This window comes from Eupeodes corollae, chromosome 1, assembly GCF_945859685.1.
Source record: "Eupeodes corollae chromosome 1, idEupCoro1.1, whole genome shotgun sequence".
Classification (NCBI taxonomy): Eukaryota; Metazoa; Arthropoda; class Insecta; order Diptera; family Syrphidae; genus Eupeodes; species Eupeodes corollae.
Genome location: NC_079147.1, coordinates 159,823,637 through 159,850,967, shown reverse-complemented (window position 1 = coordinate 159,850,967; position 27,331 = coordinate 159,823,637). Strand labels below are relative to the sequence as shown.

Below are 27,331 nucleotides of genomic sequence, written 5' to 3'. Positions count from 1 at the left end.
GTGACTATACCTCCCAAGTCTTCTTGGGAGAATACATCATTTTTAGACGATGATCCTATAAACTTTTATGCAGACGGATCAAAACGAAGGATGGGGTTGGTGGAGGCGTATACTCAGATAGACTAAACTTAAGTCTCTCCTTTCGTCTACCCAATCGTTGTAGCATGTTCCTGGCTATAAAAGAAGTCCTATCATGGCTTAGAGAAAACGTTATATCAACTAATGATATACGCATCTTCTCGTATAGCCAAGCTGCGTTAAAGTCCCTAGACTTTGTCTCCACTAACTCACTAACAGCCCTAAATTGTCGATCATCACTTACGGACATGGCTACACAGTTAAACATTCACCTTTTCTGGGTGCCGGGCCACAGAGACATTCCAGGAAATTGCAAAACTGACGAACTTGCAATAAGCGGAACAACTTTACCTCTGCTGGTCACAATGCTAGCTTGGGTAACCCCTCAGCTACATGTAAACTCATGCTAAAGCAAGATAACATAGAGAAAACAAACTTCAGGTGGAATATCACCACCACCTGTTTAGCCACAAAACTAATTTGGCCTAATCTTAGTGCCAGGCGCTCAAAACAATTAATCTCTCTGAGTAGATTGCACATTAGCTACGTTATAGGTGTCCTGACTGGGCACTGCTTGATAGGAAGGCATGCTTTTCGACTTGAAGCCCCTGCAAATGATTTTTGTAGGAGTTACATGGACGAGGAGGAGGAGACAATCCCTCATCTTTTGTGCACATGCCCTGCCTTATCACAAAGACGTAGAATCCACCTTGGAGACTACTACTTCAACGATACCAGCGATCTAAAAAATTCTGACATTATTTGTCTCCTACGCTTCATTCGGAGCTCCAATTGGTTCGACGAGTTAAGATGATCAACTGATCCATGTGGTATCACAACGGACCATACTTTGGTCTAAGTGTGTTGGACTTCCCAAATCCCAACCAACAGGCACTTTAACCGAACCTAACTTAACCTAATTTACGGTAAACATAACATGGCATTACGTCTATTTTGAAATTTGAAATCCAACAACAATTCGATGCGGTATATTAACTTGTTTTGACCGATGTCTTTTTAATTTCCCATAAGAAGTTATTGTAATGGGTCCGATTTGTCAAATTGAAAATTTTGACATTTCTCGACGCTTCAAGGCTCCTAGAGTCCAAATAAAATATTTTTAGAAAGATGTCTGTGCGTGCGTGTGTACGTACGTTCGTACGTCCGTACGTTCGCTATGTTTTTTTCGTTCTCCATAGCTCAAGAACCAGAAGAGTAATCGATTTCAAATAAATTTTGTTATACAGATAATAAGACAGAAAGGGCTCTTAAGACAATTGCGTGGGTGGTAAAAAACCATAGCAGATTGAAAAAAAGGTGAACATTTTGGTTAACCATAAATATCTTACGAGCCAAAAACGCTAGAGACTTGAATTAAATTGTATATAATAAACTGTAATGTAGACAAAATCTATTTAACGGTTTTTTTTTTATAAATCGAAAAAACTGAAAAAAAAAAATTTGTCACCTCCATAATTTTAAGACTAAAATATGATTTCATCTCTAAAAATTTTGTGCAACGAAGAATAATGTTTTTGACAACTGATAAAAGTTTGAGAAAAATCTAATTGACAGTTTTTTTTATAAAAAATAAAAATCTAAAAAAAACATTACTCAAAGTTCGTAAAAATTAAATAACGATTCAAACATTTTTTCAAAAAATTGAAATTTAAGCTTCAAGCTTATTTTATCTTATAATAAATATTGTTTTCAACATTTTGAAAAATGTTGAGAAAGTCGAATTGGCAGTTTTTTTTACAAAAAATAAAAACCTAAAAAAAAATTTATAAAAGTTGGTAAAATATGACTTTCGACTCAAATATCTTTTCAAAACTTGAAGATATTGGCTTTAATTTACTTTTATCTTTCAAAAAATCTTGTTGTCAAAATTCAGTTAAAGTTTGAAAAATATCGAATTGACAGTTTTTTTACAAAAAATTAAAACCGAAAAAAAAATTAACAAAAGTTGGTAAAAAATGATTTTCGACTCAAATACCTGTTTAAAACCTTGAGATAATAGGTTGTAACTAATGTTGTCTTATAAGAAATATTGTTTTTAACATTAGAACAAATTTCGAGAAAAATCGAATTGACAGTTTTTTTACAAAAAAAAAAACCTAAAAAAATGTATAAAAGTTGGTAAAAATTTATTTTCGACTCAAATATCTCTTCAAAAATTTTAAGTATTGGCTTCAAACTAATTTTATCTCATAAGAAATATTGTTTGCAACATTTGGTAAATTTTTTAAAAAATTCGAATTGACAGTTTTTTTTACAAAAAAATAAAACTCTAAAAAAAACAATACTTAAACTTGGTAAAAATTTACTTTCGGCTCAAATAGCTTTTCAAAAATTAAAAATATTGGCTTCAAACTTATTTTATTTCACAGAAAATATTGTTTTCAATATTCAGTAATTTTTATATAAAAATCCAACAGTCCGTTTTTTCATAAAAAATAAAATCTACAAAAAATATTACGCAAATTTGGTAAATATTGATACAAGTACATATAGACAAACTTTTAAGCAAGACAAATCGACAGACGGGATGGGAAGTTATCAGTGTGGGTCGCATCCCAGCCTCTTTTTTTTCTAAATTGCTGTGCTGAGAATAGCTGTCAAATGACGCAAGTGTTGTTTTCTTTACTAGAAGAAAGGCGGATGCAAATTTTCCAGAAAGAAAACATCACAACTGAAAAATGATGATCTCGAACTCTATGATATTTTAACATTTCAGAAACACCCTGACATTGCCGACATATTTCCCTACTATTAATAAAAAAATTAAAACAAATTATGAAATTTAAAAAAAAATGCAATAAATAAAATAGTTTCAAAAAAGAAAAAATAAAACACTTGACATTTAAAATAAAAAATATTGTAATATATATTTTTTGAAAACATCTCCCCCCAATCATTTTCTGCGTTCGCCCCTGTTTCTTAATATATCTTCTTTAAAATTAACAATTTTATAAAGTTAAAATAAGTCCTTGTTTGAATTTCGCTAAATTTTTAACAAATTTGTTATAAATTAATCTGACAGATGTTCAATTTTATCAACCAGACAACTGCGGATCTTTTTTTTGGCAATTTCTCACTATGATTTCTATGGAATTTCAAAACAAAAACACGGCTGTTATAGTTTATTGTAAATAATACACCATTTTAAATTTAATTATAAATGTATTTGCTATTTATTGTTTTAATTAATAAAATTAATCATACTAAAGTATAAACTTATAACTTAATTTTACTATATTTATACAAATATTTCGTAACTATAAAAGTCTAGATTTATTAAGTGCACTTTAGGAAAGTATATATTTAGTTAAAATTAAGGGAATGCTATCATCATATTTGTTTAAATTACAATTATATAAAAACTAAATTTAATATATATGTTTTTTTTTTTTTGTAAATTAATTTATCAAGATATTTATTTTATACATAAAATTATTTTTAAATGTATATAATGATAAATGTTTATGACTATAAGAAATAATACTACATTTTGTTTGTTAAATATTAAATAATGCATTGATTAAAGTTCCATACAGCAGAGATACGGATTAGTTTGCAATTACATAATTTTATTTTTCTGGTATATTTATATTTACAATTGTTAAAATCTTACAATTTATTTTGAATACTTTTCATTTATTATAATAATAATTGTGATAAATTCCTACAATTTATAAATGCATTTTTTTAAATTTTGTTCAAGAATTTTATCTACAAATCAAGATTATGCTGTTTTTAAATTAGATTTTGGAAACGAACGATACAATATAATGGACTTCAGCTAAAGTGTTTATTCTTGAAAAATGAGAAAATATTTGTATTAACTGACACGAAACCTTAATCCGAGTCGGTAGCTAATCATGATTAAGAAGTGAATGTTACAAAATTTTAAACAATTTAGTAAATTGTTAAAAGGCAAACAGGTACTTTAGGTAGTTTTAAACGATTTCAGCATATTATCATATCTCTTAACATTTTGCTGAAGTTAAAACCACCGAATGGCTGCCTTAACTTTTAGCAGATTCCTAAAGCAGTATGCACATGAGTGCGAGCACGAATGAATTACAAAATGTGATTTTATATACGTTTGAAGACTTATTTCCACAAAAATTCTTAACAAAACGATAGCAATATAGTTTATTTATGATTTATGATGCATACTTTTACTTTTCAATATCAAATATTAATAAATTTAAGAAAATAAATTTATTCGTCGCGAAAAAAATTGTAGTTGAAACCAACTGTCAAACTTTATTCGCGTTCCACATTATCCACACTTGCAACGAATAAAATAATCGCGCGTACTTAACCTACAAAAACTCTCATGTGAAAGAAATGTCAAAATCGACGAATATTCGCTCATTCGTTGGTCGTGCTCATGTGAATAGTGCTGGGCCACCCAGTCTACATTTGGGATTTCCAAAAAAAGGTCCGTTTAGGCGTGTTTGTTTGTTTGTTTTCATGAACTGTCACTTTTCAGCCCTGTTTGGATGTTAATTTTTTAAATAAGAGGCCAGAGCTAAAAGAAAGGTTTAAAATTTTGAACTCACCTACTAAACTGCTTAATATTCAGAAAATTGCTATGGCTAACTAGTACATTTTTAAAGCCTTAATTGAAGCGCTTAGAAGATGAAGGTGTTAAGTGACAGATTTTTAAATTTAGGATTTTCTCTAATTTTGATATTGCTGCGCAGATGACTTAAAGTATATGTACTTAAATTTGAATACACATGTTCTGAAACTAATGCTTATGATGCCCCTTTTGTGACATCAAACGCTGCTCTTTCAGCTCCCACAGGTCTTAATATTAGCGAAGGTGAGAAGAAATTTTAGTAGAAATCAACGACGAGTACAATCCCGATTACGGATACGGATTTTAGGGAAAATGAGACCACGTTTGAGCCAGAAGTAGAACCTGAAGCAATATTATCAGATGTTTTTCCAAAATCTTCAAAGAAGCAAAGAAAAAACCGAAAGACCAAACTCAATGGAAAAAACAAAAGGCTGCCTTGTTAAGAGAACAAAGTCAGGAATATTTTCTCAAAAAGGTGAAGTTATGAAAGAAAAAAGTGTCAATAATGGAAACTTGTGTGAACCTAGCAAAAACTGTCGCTATCAGTGTTCACAAAATATCGATTTCAGTGTAAGAAAAGAAATGCTTTCTAGGTTTTATAAGTTAGATGTTAACTCGAAAAATGCATTGCTGTTTAGGAGCATTCAAATTAAATCTCCAAAAGAAGGGACAACCTTAAGCAAAAGAAACGTAACCTGCGAATATCACATTAATCTTGCTGGAAAATCAGTACGAATGTGTCAGTTTGGTCCTTGTTCTCTTTTCCGAATAGGTTTAAGAAAATTGAGAATAATACAGCAAAAGCTCAGATCTGGACAGTCAGTTGCAGTTCCCTCACCGGACAAAAGAGGAAAAACTCTTGTTTGGCTAAAAACAGTTTAGGACAAAGTGAGGGCCTATCCATATGCGAACACATAGGGAAGTTTCCTTCGGAAGAGTCACATTATTCCAAAAATAAAACCAATTTAAAAAATATCTCTCTCCACTTCTAAGCGTGTCCAAAATGCACAAGGTGTATATTGAAAAATGTCACCGTAATACCAAAGAATATTGTTTTTTTTTTTTAAAGGGAGCATTTTACAGAAACATTTTTGGCTCGAACTTTAATCTTTCTTTTCGGCAGCCTCGTAGTGATAAATACAGCACTTGTGATGAGGGAAACAACATTACAAAGCATCGATTTAGCCACAAGGCCACAAGCAAAATATAGAGACAACATCGAAGGCATTTTATTTGAGGAAGAAGTGGTTATACAACTTAGGAGTTGATTCTATAACGTCAAACGGGAAAAAAGCCTATATGTTTACATGGACGGAAGACGTAGGCTAGCTCCCTATTCACCTTTTTTCAATCAAACAGTGACATTAAGGATGGAGATCATCTTTTTATTTGGTCTGATTCATGTGCTGATCAAAATTAAGATTTTAACATTATAAGCCCGTACCAAGCCTTGATACTTCAAGGATACGTCAAAACTATCGACCACAAATTTCCAGAAGTAGGACACGTTTTTAGATAAGAGACTTTGGCAGAATTGAAAAGGTTTTGCGAAAACATGAGAGAGTTTACACCGCAGATCAGTACCGAGACATCATAAGAACTCTTTGTACAAAAAAACGGGTGTTATTGATATGCAAAATCATTTTCGTTCATTGAGTGATCTTCAATATAAACTTAACGTACACAATTCATCAAAAAACTCCTCTAATGAAAAAGTCCAATTTATTGACTCGATCAAATGGATTCCTAACATAAGAAAGAATGCTATGAAGAAAATATTCCTTTAAGTTAGGTCTTTATACCCAAAAGTAGCAAAAGTCCTGATAAAAATCAAGAGTTTATGCCAAGAGAAATCGAATAATGGAAACAACTTTTTGCAGAAAAAAAATCAAAACTTACAAGAACAGATGAAATTTGTTCCTCTAGAACATCAATGGTTTTATTCTCATGCAATTTCAGCAAGTCCTCGAGAGGCCTTTCAAATTGTCACTTAACACCCTTTTTAAAGAAAAGTCAATTAAATCTAAAAAAAAAATCATGGATGAATGTGTTATACCCAAAAAATTTTGAAAATCTCAAAAACTATTTGCGATGAATAAAAAATAATAATTCAACTATAATTTCCTGAGTTTTATTGACTTTAAATTATACATATAATATTTTAAATATCCCACGAAAATTTGTAGACTATAAACGTTAAATTCTGCTTAACCAAATGTTTCAAAATGTCGCTTAAGTCTTTCATCTTCTAAGCGCTTTAATCATAGGTTTAAGATTTTGCGCCCATCAATTTATGCTTTAAATTCAACTAATTTCTTGGAAATTAATAAAAAGTTAGCAGGGAATATAGTAACTGTTTTTCTCAATTTAGAAGTAATGGATGGCTCTTTCCATAATAAATTAATTTCTTTTGCAAACTGTAGCTAAACGTCACATTCAATATGAAACAAATCATATAAAACATGATAAATAATAGCCATTGAAATTCAATATGACAGGTCTTGTTCACGATACGATTACATTAAGGGATTACCTACTGTCACATGTCACTCGCAAAATAAGAAATGCATTTCTTTTTGACGTTTCATTAATCATTTTTTGAAGGAATTGTTATATACATAGTTGAATTATACTCCTATTAATTATTAACATACATATGTACATATGTACATATGTACATCATTTAAAATGGATTTCAAGATTGTTTGTTCACCACTCATTGGTCTCCATCATTGAAAATTTTGCTTCGAGATTTGGGAGCGAGTAAAGAGTCAAATTTGCTATGTTTTGTGTCGAAATAATGCTTATGACTTGTAGAATTTGTCTTTAAAACCTTAAAACATTATTAAAACCAGAATGTTTCTTTTAGTAATTTTTAGTTTTCCAATGATGAAATCGTTTTCAATGAACAGCTGATTGTAGATTTCGCATTTCGAAATTTTATAGTCAGGTTCAGTTAACATAATGGCTGAATCACAAATACGCTTCAGCTTCGGCTTCGTCTGCGTTACGGTGGGCCTGCTTTAAATGACATTTCTAATATTTCATCCCTTCAAAGAGCAAATATTTTGTCTGTTGTCATTTTTTTTTACAGCTGTTGAGCTGTCAGACTAAGCAAATGTTCAGATAATTGAACTAGAACTTCCGTTTGGAGTCACATTACGTTCTTTTCTTTACGATTGTCAAACGAAACGTGAGGTCGAAGCTAAAATTGTGATAGCATGCATTAAATTCCTATGGCTGAACTCGTAAACGTCAGACGAATCCAAAGCTGGAGCGTGTTTGTGATTCAGCCATAAGGGACTTAAAAGTAAAGCAAGTTTCTAATATCTGATTGGCCAGCTGTAAAAAAATAGCCTTTAATTAAGGCAACTTTATTGGAAGGTTGATTGGAAAGTTAGTTAAGAAAAATATCACTATTATAATTAGACAATAGGATTTTTAGTAGTTTTTGTACTCATAAACTGAAGTGAAGTAAAGTTACATGTTTGAAATTTGTGACACTTGACAAACTTACCAGTTGACTTGGTCAAAATGTACGTTTAAGGAATGCAGTTGACTACAAATAAAGTCTCTTATGTATTCTGAACCTGCCCAATCATTCTACTGAAAGTTCCATTTTATTTGCATTCCCATCTGTCAGTTTTGTTTCCAATGATCAACTCTAACCTCAAATGCTTGATTCCAATCAGAGAATTTCCGTTCAATGACAAAAGAATTCAATAAGTGCTACTTATAATCAACCCGTCAAAAAATGTGAATGAATGGTTTCAATGGTGACAGCTAGTGATTCATTAATTCTTATTAAACAAAATCGGTATTTATGTTCTTTGATACTAGCATTTTTTGAGTTTGTCAGCTAATAGCCTTAAATTCAGAAGATGACAGTTTACCACCTTTGAAGAAACTTCCATGCCTTATTATATTTGCTCCAGTTGAGGTGTTGCAAAAACTGTGGGTTTTACAATAATCGGTTCATTTTGATTAGATTGCTATTTAGTCAACTTTAATTTTTTAAGCATTTTTGACATTTGAAAATTAACGATCTTTGGCCTTTGGCATTCCATAAACAAAATTAGATCAAGTACCGGTAATTTGACAGCTAATGGCCTTAAATTCAGCTTTTAGAAGATGACAGTTTATCACTTTTTAAGAAACTTCCATGCCTTATAATATTCGCTCCATCTGAGTTATTGAAAAAACTGTAGGTTTTACATAAGGGGTTCATTTTGATTAGATTACTATTTAGGCATCTTTAATTTTTTAAGCTGTCATATTTTGACATTTGACAATTAACGATCTTTGGTCTTAGGCAATCCATAAACGACATTAGATCATATTGAGCAAAAAGACTTACATATTGGTCTGAAGTCCTATAATCAACGCGACGATCTTTCGATGGTTGGGACTCTTAAATGCTTTAAAATGGCCTGAATTTGTATCTATAAATCATCTTCAGGGATAAGGCATATTTTCACCTCGGAAAAATTGATCCATTTGGGGCTTGGAAAACCTAAAAATCATGTGTCACTTATTCGGTGCGGTTTAAGGGCTGGAACAGTGGGCGTTATGATTGAAAAAAGAGGCTGGTATTATTGGCTTACCAATTCCTCTTTAGACTGAAATAAGCACCCATTGATTTCTTTCTTTTTATACTAAAATTAAACCCTTATTGAAAAATCCAGTACTACATGCAAATAATTTCGCTAAAAGTCTAATATTGTATCGTTCACAAAATTTTTCTATATGAATGTCAAATTAAATCCATGATGTAAATGCAATTAAAATTATTTAACAGCCTTTTCGAAAAACAACTGCTTTTATTACCTATAGATACATTTAGGAATAGTTATCCGAAAACCTAAGAGGACGCCATTAGTTTTGCAGCTTGTATAACATTGTGCTGATGATGATAGCCAGCAAGTTCCGTCGCTCCATGAACTCCTGCACCGGCGGATGTGGCGCCCAGAGCTCCAAATGTTCCACCGAAATAACAATTATTCACATAATCATAATTTGTGGTGTTAGCTTCAGACTTCACTCCATAAGTGTGTTGGCCCAGGCTCGAATGATGGTGGTGGTGGTGGGCATGATGGTGATGCGGATGATGGTGGGCATGATGATAGTTCGGACTCGGCGTCCCAGTACCAATTCCATTAGTCAGCGCTGAACTTAAGCTTGTATTGCTACTTCCCCCGGTCGAAGATGCCAACAAGTGTTCGTATTTGGAGGCGGCAGACCCGAATGACAAACCAGATGTGTTGCCAGTGTTGCTGTGAGAGGTATTGAATCCGTGCATATTTGAGGAATACACATGATTGGAGGTGCTGTGCGTCCGTGAAGATGCCGACGATGATGATGATGGCAAATGCATGTGGTTGTGAGATAATGGATTCGAGGATTGCTTGGGGCTAAGATCGGCACTAAGCTTTGACGAGGTGAGGCTACGTTCAAGCGAGAGCGACGATCCACTAGTGAGGGCTGGCTTCAAGTCGGCTAGAATGAGATGGAGGCAAACGAAAAAACGATAAATAAGAAAAAGAACTACCAATACAAAGGCATTAATGAACTTGTACCTTCCTCCTTGACGTCCTTCGAGTCCCCACCAGATTTTTTGGGTTTTCGTTTTCTCGTCTGGATGCCATCTTTGCGCATCGCCAATGGACGATTAACGCCATGCAATTTAAAATACAGGCCACAAGCATTGCAAACTGGTTCGCCTTCGTTGTTGCGCCGCCACAGCGTCGTCGTTCGGGTTCCACAGTTTGTACAGCAAAGTCCTAGTCGTCGTGTTGCAGTCTGGAATAAATACAACAACAACATAAAATCTAATTTTATCCAACCTTTCTTTGGTTGCCGCTGATGCTGATATAGCTGATGCAGCTCTTGACGATGACTTACCAATCTCTTGCTGGGCTTTATCAGGGGTCGATTCATGCCGTTCATCTTGTGGTACAGTCCGCATGCATTGCAGAGATAATGGCCCGTTCCGTCTCTTCGCCATAGTGGCGTGCTAATTGCTCCACAATTGACGCATTCCCGGCCCTCGCCGAATTGCAGTTCCATTGCATTGTCATAGGGTGAGGTGCGTTGGAATCCGGTGGGATCGTATGCTCGCCAGGTACCCATCATTACATTTTGGGCATAAAATTGGGCGGGTATTTGTGAGTGTGTTGCTCCGAAGGTATCGGCTGCTGTCCAGGCGTTCTGGGCGGCCGCTGTACCAAAATGGGCAGCCGCATGGCCATACTGACTGTGCGTTAAAGCACGATTTGAAGGAACATACACTGGGGTACTGGCAGCAGCTGCTGCAGCAGCTTGTTGATGATAGGACACGGAGTTTCCAGAACCACCCGTAAGGTCTGGATAACCCGAGCTCGAATGGAACATTTTGGGATTTATGTCCAATTCAGTTCCCTAAAAAAGAGAAAACAAAAATAAAATTATAAATAAATAGGTAAATACAAATTTGCATAGAAACTTTATTATAACATTTTTGTCTAGCATGAACTTTACAGAGCAATGACTAGTTTGGTATCTCTGTCAAACTTGTCCTTTAGTGAAGATTGACGATGGAGAAAATATGATACTCTATCAAGGTCTTAGACAAGTCGATGCACTGTAATGTCATGCGACTTCTTCAACATCGTTCTAGAAAACATGGTGCAAAACTCAACTGTCAAAACTGGAGGCACAATTTCCTAAAGATCCATCCAATTGCTCGATGTTGTTGACATAATAAGAAGATCAAAGCGTGATGTCAGTAGAGCATTTTTGAGCATTGCGACGGCTACAGGACTAAGTATATGCTGTCATCAAGAAAGAACATTGCACTACAACGTCTTGGACAAAACGTCATGATGGACAGCTATAACTGCGACTTTAATGGCTGAATCATAAACATTCTTCAGCTTCGGCTTCAACTGACGTTTACGAGTTCATCCATAGGAATTCAATGCATGCTATCACAATGAAGTTTCGAACTCACGTTTCGTTTGGCAATCGTAAGGAAAAGAATGTAAAACTCCAAACAGAAGCTCTATAATCTGTCCGATAAAAATTGGCAGTACAGGCCTTATGGGAGAGCTTTTTAAAAATCAGTGGCGCGCTATTTTCTACACCATACCCAATTGAAGGAAACTCCTTTAAAAAGTTTAATAAAACACCCATGAATTTTCGATGGCATCCAACGTAGATCCCACAACGACCTACCTGGCACACACTTGAGCATGAGCAGAGCATGCACTGATCGTTCTCTGCTGCTTTTCAACCCTCATTAAATCACACACATTCAGAGTTGCCTTTTTCAATTTCTTAACTCACTTCGTATTTTTTTCTTACTTTTTCAATGGGTTTCTGTTGAAGAGCTTTTGCTTTGAGAGCTTTTTTAAAAGTTCTTAACGATGAGTGTTATCGTGTTGTGTTTTGACTTTTGCATTTCTTTTAAAGTTCTGGAAATCAGTTAAAATGCAGTTATAAAAATCATAGCCATTTTATTTGAGGAAGTATAGATGCTGTGGAAAGCCTCATCATAAATTTAGATGAAGAGAGCTGCAGCAGTAACTACTCTTCGGATTAAAATGTATATATGTATATGTAAATAATATGAAACATGAATTGTTATTTATTTTTGTTATGCTTGTTTATTTTATTTTTTTGTTATCTTAATATTTATGAATACATTTTTTTTTTTTTGTTTTTTATCAAAAAGGGATTAGTCCTACTGGGGATACCCTTCAAAAACGCGCCATTTATCTTACCTCTTGGTGGTGTGGAAAAAGATAATTTTTATTTCATTTTCATATATAATTATGAACAAAATGAAATTTCAATGTAAAAAAGAAGAATGGTAACCCTGCAGTTATTTTTTTAGCTTTTTCAAATTCAAAATGCGCATTACGGCAACCCTGTAAGAGATTTTTTGAGAAAGGTACTTATGCGTAGGAAAAGAGTGCGAACGAGATGCAGATATCCTTATCTTCCCTGTACTGCCAATTTTTATCGGACAGACTATAGTTAAATTATCTAAATATTTGTTTTGACAGCTTAACAGCTGTAAAAAAATGTCAACAAACAAAATATTTGCTCTTTGGAGGGATGAAATAATAAAAATGTCATTCAAAGCAACCTCGAAGCAGGGCCACTGTAACGCAGACAAAGCCGAAGCTGAAGGGTGTTTGTGATTCAGCCATAATTTATTCAAGGTTTCTTCTTAAGAATCTGAATATTTGCAATTTCTTTCGGAAAAAATCTTATTAAGATAATTTAAGGCATTACTAAAGTTTTTCCAAATTTAAAAATTTGTAAATATCTTTAAGGCTACCTATAACTAGGATTTTATTTATTTTTGGCAGACAAACGAGTGCGTTAAGTTAGACCGTAGACCCCCTTTTTTCGATTCTGGTTAATTTCCCTTTTTTCCAAAGTTTTTTTGAAATAATTTATTTCTTAGAATTGGAAGAATACAGTTTTGGCTTAAAATTTTTAATTTTTTTTAAGGGGAACAATTATTTTGTTTCTTTTTATGCGCCTGAAGCTTGAATTTCTGTCTGAAATTTGGACACGAACTGAGGGAAATATGACTTGGAACATTTTTGGGATTTCCGATTTTTAGAAGAGCGAAGGTAAAACAATGTTTACCACTATAAGTTTTTAGAACAATGGTTAGAAGACTTTAGAATCTAAAAAATATAAGAATTCAGAATTTCAAAAAAAGGGGCTGGAATTTTGATCTTATAGAGGCCCAAAAATTTGGAATAATGTTAACAACAACTAGAATAACCTCGGGGAACTAGATTAAAATCGGTTTTCGGATCTAAAACCCCCATATTTTTTTATTTTTCAAAAAAAAAAACTTGTACCAATCCAGGGCAAGTCGGAATAACCTGGAACAACTTTCAAAACTAAGACAATAATCCAGTCAAATCGCTTTTTTGGTGAATATTGCTACATTATTAAAACATCTGTAGATGAAATCATTGCTACAACTAAACTGTATGAGCTGTATTGTGGAGAAGGAGCGTAGAGTGAAAATATTAAAGAGGGATGAATCTATGTGCAGTCGAATTGTTCTTGCGCAGGCAGGCAGTTTTTTTTTTTTGAAAAGTTATTGACTGTTTTAACGCTACTTTTAATGTACGAGTAGTTCCGAGGGCTTGGTTGATTTATTCAAAATCGAAGGATTGTGTTTATTGTTTCTGTTGTCTTTTTTGGCAAAAAATAAAAATTATCATACTTTGTCAAGTAAAGGTAGTTCTGATTGGCCACAATTAAGTTCAATTTTAAAAAGTCACGAGGTTAGTTTTTTCCACTTCGAAAAGTTTAATCATGGAAGTTTTTAAAAAAGGTTTGACACCAGGTACAGCAATTGACACAATATTTGAAAGTTCAATGAAAGCTTAAACGAAGCATTATAGGGCGGTTTTACAAGGACTATTCAGTGTTGTAAAATTTCTTGGTTCTCAGTCATTATAGCTTTCCGCGGTTCTTCAGATAAATTGTTTGAGCTCAACAATGGTAATTTTTTACAACTCGTAGATGAAAAAGCTTCATTTGATTTGGTTTTAGGAGAGCACATGAGGAGAATTACGAATCAAGAAACCTAAAATAAGTATTTAACCAAAAACATACAAAATTAAATTATAAGCATTTTTGGCACAGCCATTAGCAATAAAATTGTTTCAATGCTTAAAGAAGCAAAATATTTTTCAATTATTGTAGACTCTACAACCGATAGAACAAGTTACTATTGCCGTTAGGTTTGTACATAAGATAATCAGAAAACTTTTACAGTGAATGAACATTTCTTAGGGTTTTCGAAGGCGGAAATCAAGACCGGAATGGGACTGACTTAGTTGATTTTAGACAAACTTGAACTACATGGAATTTTAATAAGTATAATAAGTAAATGTCGAGGACAAAGTTATAATAATGGTTCGAATATGAAAGGAAAAGAAGCGGGTGTTCAGAACCGAACTCGAATCCTGGAACCAGGAGCATTTTTTGTTCCATGTTGCTCGCATTCCTCAAATTTAGTGGTTAATGATGAATCATTATATGCAGTTATATTTTTTCATACAATTTAATGTTTGTATAACTTTTTTGAAATTTCACAACGAGGTGGGATATTTATAAGAACAAAAATCCAAGTCTTACTTTGAAAAACCGTTCTGAGACTAAATGGGAGAGCAGGTTAGATGCAAATAGTCTGGTATGAAGCCCTAGCAGAAAAATCTGAAATAGGAAATCTAGAGACAAAACACATTGCGGAATAGTTAGGAGAAAACATTTTTGATTTTACGTTTATTTGCTCCCTGCAAATAAAAATAAAACAAGTAAATATTTGCAAAGTCCGTCCGTTAATCTGTCAACTGGCATACAAATTTTAGAAAATACAAAAAAACAGTTTGATTTTAATGCGTTCCGATGAAAAATTTAATGAGTATGTTCTATTAACCAAGCGTATTGCAGTTTCCTAGAAATACCAAATATGTTTCCTAAAGCTACATTATTACGATCTCGACGGTGGAAAAGTCTTTATGCTGATGAATGTACTGAAACTATATTAGACCCGAAACAAAGATTTAAAGTAGATTTTTTTTCAAATACTTGATCAAGCCATTCAATCAATTACAGAAAGGTTTGATCAGCTTGACACGTAAAGTATACATTTTTCATTTTTAGGTAACATAAGCGAATGTTTAAAAAATAAAAAGTTACGTGCTTCATGCCTTAATTTAGATGGAGAAAAATTGTTTCAAGAGTTAACGGTTATATCCCCGCTGTCACACCACAAAGCTCAAGTTTAGATGTGTTAAATTTTATTATTATTTCAAGCCTTTTTTGCTCCGAATTTAGTAATTGCTCCTCAAAATCTAAAAACAATCCAGGCCACGGTAGCTTCAGGAGAACGTTGTTTTTCTAAACTTAAAATTATCTTTGGACAACCATGACTCAAGAGAGATTGGTAGGCTTATCAATAATGTCCATTGAAAAGGAATTCTGTAAATTTTGATGATCTCAAAGCTTTCAAGTTTTAACGTTTCCTCTCTGCTCATTTCTGCGCTACGTTTTAGTTTATGGTTTTACTTTTTTTTCCTAAAAAAAATGAACTAAAGCTAATATCTATTTTGTATATTTGTATATAGTATATATTTTTATATTATTTTCTTGACAACTACGACCAACAACCCCCCCCCCCCCCCCCTGGATCCGCCATTGGGTTCAGAAGACATAAAGGACTTGAAAGTAAGGCGAGTTTCTATAGCATTTGATTGGGCACCTGCCAAAATGGAAAACTGACTGGAAAGTAAGTAAAGAATAATCTCGCTAACTATCAAGTCAAGTTAACTTATGTCAAAATGACAATAGGTCATGTTTTTTCGTTCAACGGAAAGCTGAACTTTATTATTCTATGATATATTTATTTTCTATGCACAACTTCACTAAGTTCTTTCTATAAAAACGTTCTTTGTAAATTTAGAAATAAGTAATATTTTTTTACAATAATCGTAGTGGACTTTTAGCTTGCCTGAGGAGTGTTTTGTAAAAAATAATGATTTTGGTACTTTTTGTACTCTAAGCTTAAAGTACAGGTTTGTGAAATAAAGTTCTGAATTTGAAATTCATGAGTTTGAAAAACTAACTAGTTGCGTTGGTCAAAATGTACGTTCAAAGAATGAAGTTAACTGCAAATGCAGTCCCTTATATTATCTGAACCTGCCCATTGTATGTACTTGGAACAAAAGTATTAAGCTTGTGACGGTGATTAGTCACGCTTCCAAGGTTTCAACTTCACAAGCTGAAGAGTGCAAAGTAGTTTTTCAAACTAAATCTGACTTTGACTTCATTTTTGTAAACCAGAAATTACCTATTAATTTAAACTAAACAGACTCATTAATTTATAACAATCTAGTTTCTAATTACGTTAAACAGCGCATTTAAATGGACAATTCATTTAAGTTAAAAACAAGCACTTTCAAAATTATTAATGATACGAGCTTTACAAGAAAGGGAAGATTTTATAATTTTACTATACACGTTATTTTATAGTTTTATTTTATAAAAAATAGTTTGAGTTTTGGATGACCTATTGTTTCTCGTTTTATCTAAATTTAAATATATTTCATTTGTCAACATTAGCATAAACATTAACTTAACAAGACATTTAACTAGGTTCATTGAAATTATTTTGTATCAGATTTTTGTTTGTTTGAATTTATTATACAAACTTTTCTATTTCATTTATACTTTATTCCCCATACCTATAAAACTAGCAGCTACATAAAGGTCTAAAAATATGTGGTAAAGTATGGTCATTAATTTGGGCCTAATTTATGGTTTTTTCCCTTCCTTTTGAAGCCACTCCCCTTCTTTTATTTCCATTTTCATTATTCATTCTTTTTGGACATTGAAACTGAGCCAACACAATGAAAGAGCGTTAAATTATAAACAAAATAATAAATTTTCATTTTATATCCCCCCTCAAAATAAAAATAAAAAAAAAAAAAACAAAATGAGGAATGTTCTGGGGATTACTCTTACATCGAGGGCGAGTAAGACCACTCACCCCATTTATTTCGGAAATAAGAAAACAGGGTTGGTTTGAATTACGACAACAAAAACTTATGGAATCCAATTAAAATTTCCAATTATATTGGCTACCACCATATTGTCAAAAAAGCCAAACGAACAAAAGATCGAAAGTTTATTGTGAATGGGCCAACAAACAGTAACAGTGGCCATTTAATTAATACTCCGTCCGCACTCTCTCGCATCATCATATGACATTTTAAAACGAACGTTATTTTATTTTTTATTTTGTTCGTTTGTTTATTGAATATAACGAAAGAGATAGCGCGCCAAAAAGAAATCTTAATGGCTGCCAAACTAATTGCATTCCATTTGGCTAATTGTGGAAAGAGCGTCCATTACTCTTGTGCTTTGTGTGCTTGTGGAGCGCAAAGAATGATTACATCAAAGAACAGAAGAAAATAAATAAAAATAAAAAACAAGAAACGGAACTCACCCTTCGGCCATTGCCACCATCATCGTCAAATCGATCAACAATAAAAACGACCATTGCTATAAAGAACTTCAGTAGAAAATACCAAAAAAAAAACAAAAAGTCTCAAAAAGAAATGAAGATTAATAAAGGGGATATCGTTATATACTCGCACGGAATGCCAAACTTATTTTCTTTTTTTTATTTTCATGGCGTTCTGACGTCGTCGAAGTGGTTGTGGTCGCGTCGTTCGTCGGCGCAAATTGGTCCTCTCTTGATGGTGAAGGATGTGTTCGTTTTCGTTTTGGTTAGTATTTTTTTTCTTTTTTCAAAACGAAATTCCTTCCCATGCTAATGACGTAATTAATTCATATTTTTGTTCATACATATATTTGGATTGATTTTTTCTTTAGGTTTTGGAACACACATAATTAGGGCAATTTATGGAATCATAAAAAAAGCAAAGTGAATTATGTCTATAGAACTTGTTCAGTAAAATCTATCAATTCATACATATTAATTCTGATTACAGAATCCGGACTGCGGACCGGGTGTGACAAAATTTTGCAGTTTTTACATAAGAGAATCCGCTAATCAAAAACTACAGAAATACCCTTGTTTTTTTGGCATTCTATAAATAGTAAAGTAGAAAATTCCAATTCTAATGCATCGGCATTAGCCAGATTTTTTTATTTAAAAATTGGTACAACTGAAGGAAGATCTGTCAGAATAATAAAAAAAAAATACACTCAAATAGAAGAAAGCTTTGTGAAAATCGAAAATTAAAATTAACTTCAGCAACAAAAAAAACTTACTAAAACTAATAAAATGGACAATCTTCAAGAAGAAATGGTAAGAAAACATCTTTAAATTGAGATTCTATAAAATTAGTTCATTTAACACTTGAAGCTGTGCCATAAAAGAAAAACTTCAAGAAGGGGGTTTGTTCGTAGACTACTACATTAAGATGTGGCGTTGAAGCGAGCTTGAAGCTCGCCTTAATTCTTTATATACCTGAATCGAGTTGAAATGAGCTTGGCTCGCCTAGATTCCAGTCGGGGATCGGGTTGAGTCAAAAGTTGTGAAGAAAAACCTGTGTGGAGGAGTAGGTTTTACAGATAATCCATTATAGTCTCTTTATTTGCATATTTGTGTATAATAAGTATAGTTTTGTTTTAATCAAATTAAATAAAATGCACATGGAGTAGGTAGCATATTCGTATATGGTGCTGAGCTATTCAGTTCTTTAAGACTAATCAAACTATCTCACTTGCACTTCAAACATCGAAAACATCGAAACAATATCTGCATTTTAGAAAGTGCTTTCAAACCTATTCATTTTTAAATCTTATTGTGCGATGGAAACACCAAAAAGATTTATTTAATCTAAACTGAGATAAAACTTTGGTCTAAACATAGCAAAACTTAATTATCTTTTCTATTCTTGCCCAGTAGTCCATTTTCATTAACGAAACTAAATAATATCAAACAGTAACAGATTGATTTTTTTTCGTAATTGAAAAACACGTGATTTCAAATACACAACTGCTCAACGAACACAGCCATCGAGATACGAATGCAATACCAATCGTACCAACATTTGAGAACGAGATCACATAAGATCCATTCGAGACTCGTATAAAAACCCATCCGTAGTAAGATTCTACTTTAACTTTTATCGGTAGTATTCATACTACGGATATTTTTTTTGTTATTCGTGTAAAATCCTACTATACTATTGCTAGATTTTCCAACAAAACACGAGTAATGTCGATAACATAGCTCGAAACGTATAGATTACGGAAAACTTCACGAATCCGCATAAAAACTGTCGCTTATAGAACTAAAAATAAATTTTTGCGAGCAACCAAAAAAAGACGTAAGACATGAAAAACTAGTTATAATCTTCATAATCAACATTTTTGTTTATAGAAAGAATAAATGTTCGTCAATTCCAGAGATGAAGAAGCCAATGAATAGCCAACCTTATATTGGGAGCAAATCACAAAAATCTCCATACTTTTCCCCAATACGGCAGCGAATTAATAAATGTCGGTCATTTGGTGATTCTTTTGAATAAAACGATACCGTTCGACAGACACACGTCAAAACTTTTTTGACTTTTTTCTCAGTCATAAAGATTTTGCCGAAAATTCTTGACCCTTTAAATCCCAATTCCATTCTTTGTTGTCTAACTCTAGATGATTCATTGCTATCAATAAAGAATTAGATTGCATCACTTTACATTTTTTAACTTACAAAATATACATAAACCTCAAAAAATCACTTTAATTATATTTTTGAATGAGATTTCAATCGATATTTATTTCAAATAATGACATGAGGCGGAAGGCAGTTTCCGAAATGGCAAGGTAGTAGTTTTGCGGATTGTGATGCTTAATTTTGACTAAAAGCCACGATTCTCAGCTGAAAAGTGGTTTTCCTCTTTAAGGGTCACGAGCAAAATGGAAAATGAAGGAAAATTTTAGTAAGTTTATCGTATGAAGAAAATTTCTGAATAAACGAGTAACAAGAACAAAACGATGGCATGAAAAGCACCGGAAGTAAAGTTACTAGATTTTTGCTTTTATATTTCAAAAAAGTAGAAATCAAAAATTAAATACTGTTCTAAGCAGGTACTATTATTGGAACAATTGAACTCATAGAACATTTTTGAAGATAATTGAAAAATGTAAGTTGGGACTTTGATTATTCAAAGATAATTTGGTTTGTGAATTTATCAAAATTATTGTTAATTTATAAGTATTTTGTTTAAAAGTGCAAATAATGATGTAATTAATTTATTCAAATAGCCAACGACCGACGTTAGGTTTGATAATGAAGAATTTTAATTAAACTGTTTTGATCCCAAAACTTTTCTCGTTAGTTATACTTCTGAATTCGTTTATTCACAAATCTGAACTGAATGTTAAAACAAACGTTGTTAAAATTGAAGTACAGTCAACTTCCTCTAAGTCGAATTTCTCTATAACTCGAACTTTTTCACCATAGTTTTGCATTCCCCTCAATTTTCCATAAAAAAAAACATTTTCTAAGTTCAAACGTTAACAGAAAATTATAAAATTAAAATTTTACAAAACTTTAAAAGAATTAATTATGAAATTGGTACGTAATGCATTCGATATTACTTTCAGATATATTATGACCAGAAGAAAATTGAATACATAAGATATTGACACGAAGTCTTTCTTCGATATGAGCTGAAAGAGATCGTGCTAATGTTAGTGATAAAACGGGATTATTCTTACAAATGTTTGCCGACACGTGTAGTACCCGGGGCATGATGGTTAGTGCGTTGGACTGTCATGCAAGAGGTCTTGGGTTTGATCCCTGCCTGTGCCACCTAAAGTTTTATTCACGGGTACTGCCTCTTGCGAGGAATTGACAAATTCTCCAAGAGTAATTCTTGTCATGAAAAGTGCTTTCTCAAATTAGACATTCGAATTCGGCATATAAACTGTCCCCTCCATCCCTGTAACTACTCGCACACATGAATGGTTGAGAGTTGTAAGTCTCTAGGCCCTGGTTCTTTACGGATTGTTGCGCCACCTAATTTATTTATTTATGTATGTTTGCCGACACGTACCTTGTCTCTGAAATTGGAAACATTTTTGGAGGGAAAAAAGAGTAACATGGCTTGCGGGTTCAAACATGACAGGCTCAGAAAAGCCTAAGCTCTTATTCACCGGGTAGATAAATGAATCTTCGCTGTTTTAATAAAACAAAATCTTTGACAGTTAATTATGTAGCCAAACAACGTTCTTGGATGACAGCAGATCTTCTTACATATTGACTTTTAAAGCTCGAGGTAAATTTTGGACAGTCAAAAAGCAAGGCATTATTCTTCAACGATAACTGTCGTGCCTACCCAAAACAAGTCGAGGATAAATTAAAGTTTATAAAACTTGATTATTCCCCCCCCAAACATGACCTCAACAGTTCAACCAATTGACAAATCTAAAACTTTGTATAAACGTCGCCGTGTACTAACCAGGATCTTAAGTGTTTGGGGAAGCAAAAAAGAGGACTAAAACATAACACTATTAGACTGTCTACACCAGACTTTAAAAGTGTAGTTACAGGTTGTAACTACTTGAACAATTGAAACTTGTTTTAAAAAGGCCGGCTTTAAGGACGAGCCTTGGGACAATGAAGATGATATTCCGCTTAACAAACTGATATGTAAAACCAAAGCCGACGACTCGAAATCGAGATGATCTGGAACCGGCTAATTGAAAATGATTAAAATAATGCGGGTGTTATTGCAGGGATTATGTTGAAGTCGATGACGGTACGATAGCAACAAAAATACATAGCGAAACAATTTTGAACGAAATAGTGTATGCGACGACGTCAGTGAAGCTGATGAAGAAGCCGAAATAATAAACATCTAAATTCCAGAAAAGAATGTAATTCTTATATTTAATACAAACAAAAATAATAATCCCTCTAACTCAAACTTATTATGACATGCCTTGAAAGTTCGACTTAGAAGAAGTCGACGTAATTTAATTTATTTTCAAGGCATAAATATATACACCAAAATCTTTCTATAAAATTTGATACTATGTTATTAACTTGCAATAACATCATTTTTAATAGAAAATTAACAACTATACGGTGACTCAATTACTTTTCTTCCTTAATTTTTAATACCCAACTTGAACTTTATGTGATACTAAGACACTATAGAAGTATTCAAGAACAGTAAAGCCAATACGTGATTTGAAAGATCTAAATTCTTCTTTACTGCTATTAATAAGAATAATCGCAAAAGAAATTTAAAATCTTAATTTAATTTGCTGAGGCAAGGCTTGAAATTATAAAACAAAAATATTTAAATATTGTATCCAATCAAAAACCATAATTATTGAAATCATGTGAGTATTAATTTCATTTAATCATTTAATCTTCGAGAGAGTAAGTAAATGCGACACAGTTTTAGACCTATAGCTTTTTTCAAATTCTTATAAGGCAGATACAGTGTTGTGAATACTGGAAATAAGAATCTGCATTTGTCTTTGTTGGTTTTGTTTTGGATACATTTGTTTTTTGTTTGTTTTACCTACTTTGAGACATAAATAAATCGAAGAATAATTAATACACCCTTTGATCTTTGCCGACAATTTGTTGGTTTTTTTAAATTTTTCTGCCTTCACATGAGGTTAAAGAAAAGAAGTTGTAGATAATGACTATGGTAATTTTGTCTTTGTCAGACTGTGAGTCTTTTGAAACTATGGTGGATCAAATTTTTTAAACCGCCATCAGGAACTTAAAGAGTGTCGGTTAAGTTATAACCTTTAAAGCTTATTTTGGCTCCTTATGCCACATTCATATGCATCACATTCTGCGTTTGAAACTATAAAGGATTTGTGACAAAAAGTTCCCAAGTCATTAGGTTAGTTTAAGTGCCCATTGTGATACCACTTGAAACCTAAGACTTTCCTTTACGCTCAGTAAAATCAGTTTGAGTCCCTTACGAAAACTTAAAAACTGATAATTTTAATATGATTGAGATCATTAAGATTGTGTATTGTGTTTTTGAGCTAGAGCAGGGCTTTTACAGATGTGTTGAAAAACTCTTTCCTCCTCTTCCTCATTTATACAGCTTCTGCAAAGGTCATTTCAGAATACTCCTAGCCGCGTAGCGTGTTTTCCTATTAGGCAGTGACCGGTTATGACACCGATTATCCTTCAGATTGTACGAATCCACTAACCCCTTCATTTGTTTTTGGTCCATCTGTATAAAAGTGGATTGTATCGTCTCACAGGAATGTCCCATCCTCCCAGAAAGATCTCGAAGCTATAGAAATCTAGAAGTTACTGTCGAATTGCAGTTTGGGGGATAGTGAAGTCTGTTTTGTTTGGAATTGTTGATTAAAATACTTAAGAATCATGGAGTGTCCAATGTTGTTGTTAACCCAATGCGATGAAGCTTTGAAGCGAGTAGCAGAATTTGCAGCTATTTGTTTGCTAAGTAAATCAAGAGGTATAAGGGTAGGGTATTCATTCCAGATCCAGGTCCGTTTATACATAGGCAGGCTGAACGTTCGATTTTCTGTAGTTAGTGCCGGTGTATAGCTTTTTCTAAAACTATACACCATACTGCCCTTTCGTAAACTAAAATCCTGACCCGATTCTCAAGTCATTAGCAAAATTAAATAATATTTTATTTCTACGTACAAACATGGTTATAATGGGTGTTTTTTAAGACGTGTAGTTTTCAAACTGGGCAATATTTTTGGAGTTGGTCTGGTCGACAACTGTCACTTCATTTATGCTCAATTTTGAGTGTCATTTCATAATGAATAGATTCCTGAAGAACATTTTGTGAAACAATCACTTTTGGTGAGCGCATTTTCTCCAAGATCATGCTATTCAAAAGCACTTGTCTGCCGAAATAATCCCAAGACGATTTGCGCCTTCAAATAGAACATTCGGGACGTTGTTGCACACACACGCCTCAATCGCAAAAAGTGGTAGAAAATTGGGCCCAAAATCATTTTTAAAACATAATGGCAAACTTTTACGTAAAGGAGTTTCAAGCAGGCTTTAGGAAGATTATCCGACGTTGGCCACATTTTTTACCCTTGAAAGTATGGCAGAAACATTCCTGAATGCGGACAAGAAGCTATATACGTTTTTTTGATATGATCGATAGACATGCGCTTATCTAAAAGCTGTATAGTAACGGAATGTCATGGAAGTTCGGAAGAGTTATACAGAGTCTATATGCAGATACAATTGCTAAGGTATGGAATAAAAAAGACTTGTCGAGAGGGTTTAAAACATAATTGGGAGTCAGACAAGGCTGTACATTGAGTCCGAGTCTGTTCCTTGTTTATTAAAGATCTTACTGACCTCTTACCAGGTGCATAGACTCCGAAGGACAAATATTAAAAGCATTATTGTTTTCGGACGACATTGTTCTTTTGGCAGCATCACCTGAATCATTGCGGCTAATGATAAACCTCCTGTATCAATATTGTCAGCTTTGGAGTTTGATGGTGAATCATTTCAATAAGTTCAAAATTTTGATTTTTAAACGGGAGGAGGCCGCAATTCAGTGAAATAAAAATGGCAGTGTCTGAGTCTGTCATGTTTTACGCGGCACAAACTTGGTGAACGAAACAACAAGAAACAGTTGAGAAACTTCTCCGATACTTTATTAAGCGAGTTTTTAAACTGCCATCAAATACACCCAACTATGTTATTATGTTGGAATCAGGATTATCACCTATGTTCTTAAGAACCCTAAAAATGCAAGTCGATTACATCTTGAGAGTTATGAAGATGAGCAATAATAGACTTCCGAAGATAGCAGCGCTCCAAGTAATACGAACCAAAATAAGTTGGTGTGATGATTGGATAAATTTGTCAAGTGAATGTGGAATGAAACTTAACCTTTTGTGTAATAATCAGGATGATTTAAAAGCTACCAGCTCATTTCCGCAGTGGACATAAAACAGCGAGAGAAATACTTGAACGACGCCACAGGATCTATATACAGACAGCTCTACTGTTAACTAAATCATAACTAAGAAGAGACGAATTATTTTAGGGACGATAATAGCACGTGTAAATAACACCCTTTATATGTTTTATGAGCATATCTTTTATGTAAAATGTAATCGATCTAAAGGTAGGTACTTTATAGTTAGTATATTTCACCCCATTGAGATTTTTTAAGTATCTGCCCAAAAACCACATAGAATGTAAACGGATCACTTCAATCGGCAGTCTCCTCGCGTCGCCCATATGTGAAGGTATATACCACTACGAAGCCCAGCACCGCACCTCAGCTTCAGACAAGTCGATCCACTTGAAAATGCATTACAACCCATCCTTATGCTAATGGCAGCCGTGCTTCGCCTATTTCGTCGTTTACATTTTAAGTCACATCACAACAGTCGCAGTCGTCTTTATCGTCAGATTCCATCAGATTGACTTTGGCCACAGTAGCAAGACCGACTCGGCATCAGTGCCATGCATACAAAAATGATAAATACTCTTCATCACCTCTCTCAATATGTTCCCCTAATCACAATTTAATGGATCGCCTTTCGGACCCATGAAAGCCACAAAACCGCAAGAAACCTGAGAATAAAATTTGCATTTGTGGCATGATGCATGGATAGGGAAGGGATACGCTCATTAAAAGCTCATTGAGTGTTACGCATCCTTTGATCCTGCTATAAAGTTCCGAGTGACAAATTGGTATTGATTTTTTATTTGCTTTTGTTTGGTATTCTCTGAAGGCTTTTACAGTGGGTATATGTGAAGTTTATGACATCGTTTGGGTTTATCGTATTATGATCCACAAGTGGAGGGATTGCTGTGATCTGAATCGCACCATCAGCCATACAGATATTGAAAATGATCTTGATAGAATTTGAATATTGATGCACTGATTCTATGAGAGACATATAAACCCGGTCATCCTCGTGAAAGCTCATCTTGCCTTCTTGATTTTCGGTGTACTTAAGGCATATTTTTTTTTTTAACAGAGGATCAACTTCTTGTGAATTTGATGCTTTGTCTGATTCCATTCAAATAATTGCTTCGTCTTTTTCTTGCAAGGAAATAATTGTAAATGTCAATTTCAATGTTCACAATTCTTCATGGCTTCAACGTTCGGGTCAGACAACATGCGAAGGAGTGTTTGCTGAGTTAAACCACCTAACTATGCTGATCAACGAGCTAACTCGAATATGGGTCGTAGAAAATCGAGCAGAAAACACTCTTACTACTGAACCTGATAAGTAAACTATCCTTCTAACTCCTTTAGGCACATTTGACCTTTGTGTTATATCAGCAAATTTCTTGTGTAAAAAATCTCCAGTAAGAGAAAGAGCTTAGCAGGATCTTTAACTGGTCCATATGCTTCCTCGATAGTGACGTCGAAATCAGGGCTGGTATGATCACAAGTTTGATTCTTGAGGGAATGAGAACTTTTATCCCGAAAAGGGTTAAGGACATCAGATCCTTTTAAAGCCAATCCAACTGAGGAAAATCGGAATAAGTTTAAGCAAGTCAGAAAGGCCTGCAACACCAATCTTCGAAGGATAACATTTTTGCATGACCAAAAATTACGGCAAAAAATACTGCAATGTCCCAAAGGCAGTACAGATTTTTTATCGTTTTCAAAAAACATGAGGAATACTTCCTCTGCCTCGGATCTTACGAGCGTTGTCAGCGTTACTCAACGCTGGCAAAACCACTGCGTGAAAGTTTTTATCTGTCCTACTCTTTAGGTCTTGTTCCGAGCTAATGGAAAACAGCATTTGTCCAGCTTATCATCAAAAAAACAAGAATCCTCGATACCCTTCAACCGATTGTACTCAATTCCCTTCTTCCAAGATCATGGAAACACTGATTAATTATAAGCTGAAGAAACGTCTCGAAGATCGAAGGCTTCTTTATGATCGACAGTACGGCTTTCGAAGCGATAGGTCCCTGGTGATCTCATGATTCATCTCACCGGACTGTGAAAAAACCTATACATCGTTTTGGAGAAAGTAAGATTATTGCATATTTCAAAAGCATTGATATAGGTTTTGACATCAGGCTCTCTTATCAAAAATGCGTTATTTCGGTTTTTATGAATCCCTCCTTCATTGAATTAGAAATTACCT

At 33.6% G+C, this 27,331-nt stretch overlaps 1 protein-coding gene across 1 annotated transcript; it reads right to left on the bottom strand.

Annotated features, from left to right (window-relative positions):
* Positions 1–9,454: 9,454 nt before the first annotated feature.
* On the bottom strand, positions 9,455–11,083 carry LOC129940991 (GATA-binding factor A). The gene is made up of 3 exons (XM_056049527.1): positions 10,574–11,083; positions 10,249–10,471; positions 9,455–10,168 (listed from the first exon to the last, which is right to left on the bottom strand). Exons 1-3 carry the CDS (start codon positions 11,060–11,062, stop codon positions 9,534–9,536), a joined length of 1,347 nt encoding a protein of 448 aa, XP_055905502.1. The 5' UTR covers positions 11,063–11,083; the 3' UTR covers positions 9,455–9,533.
* Between the last annotated feature and the right edge of the window lie 16,248 nt (positions 11,084–27,331).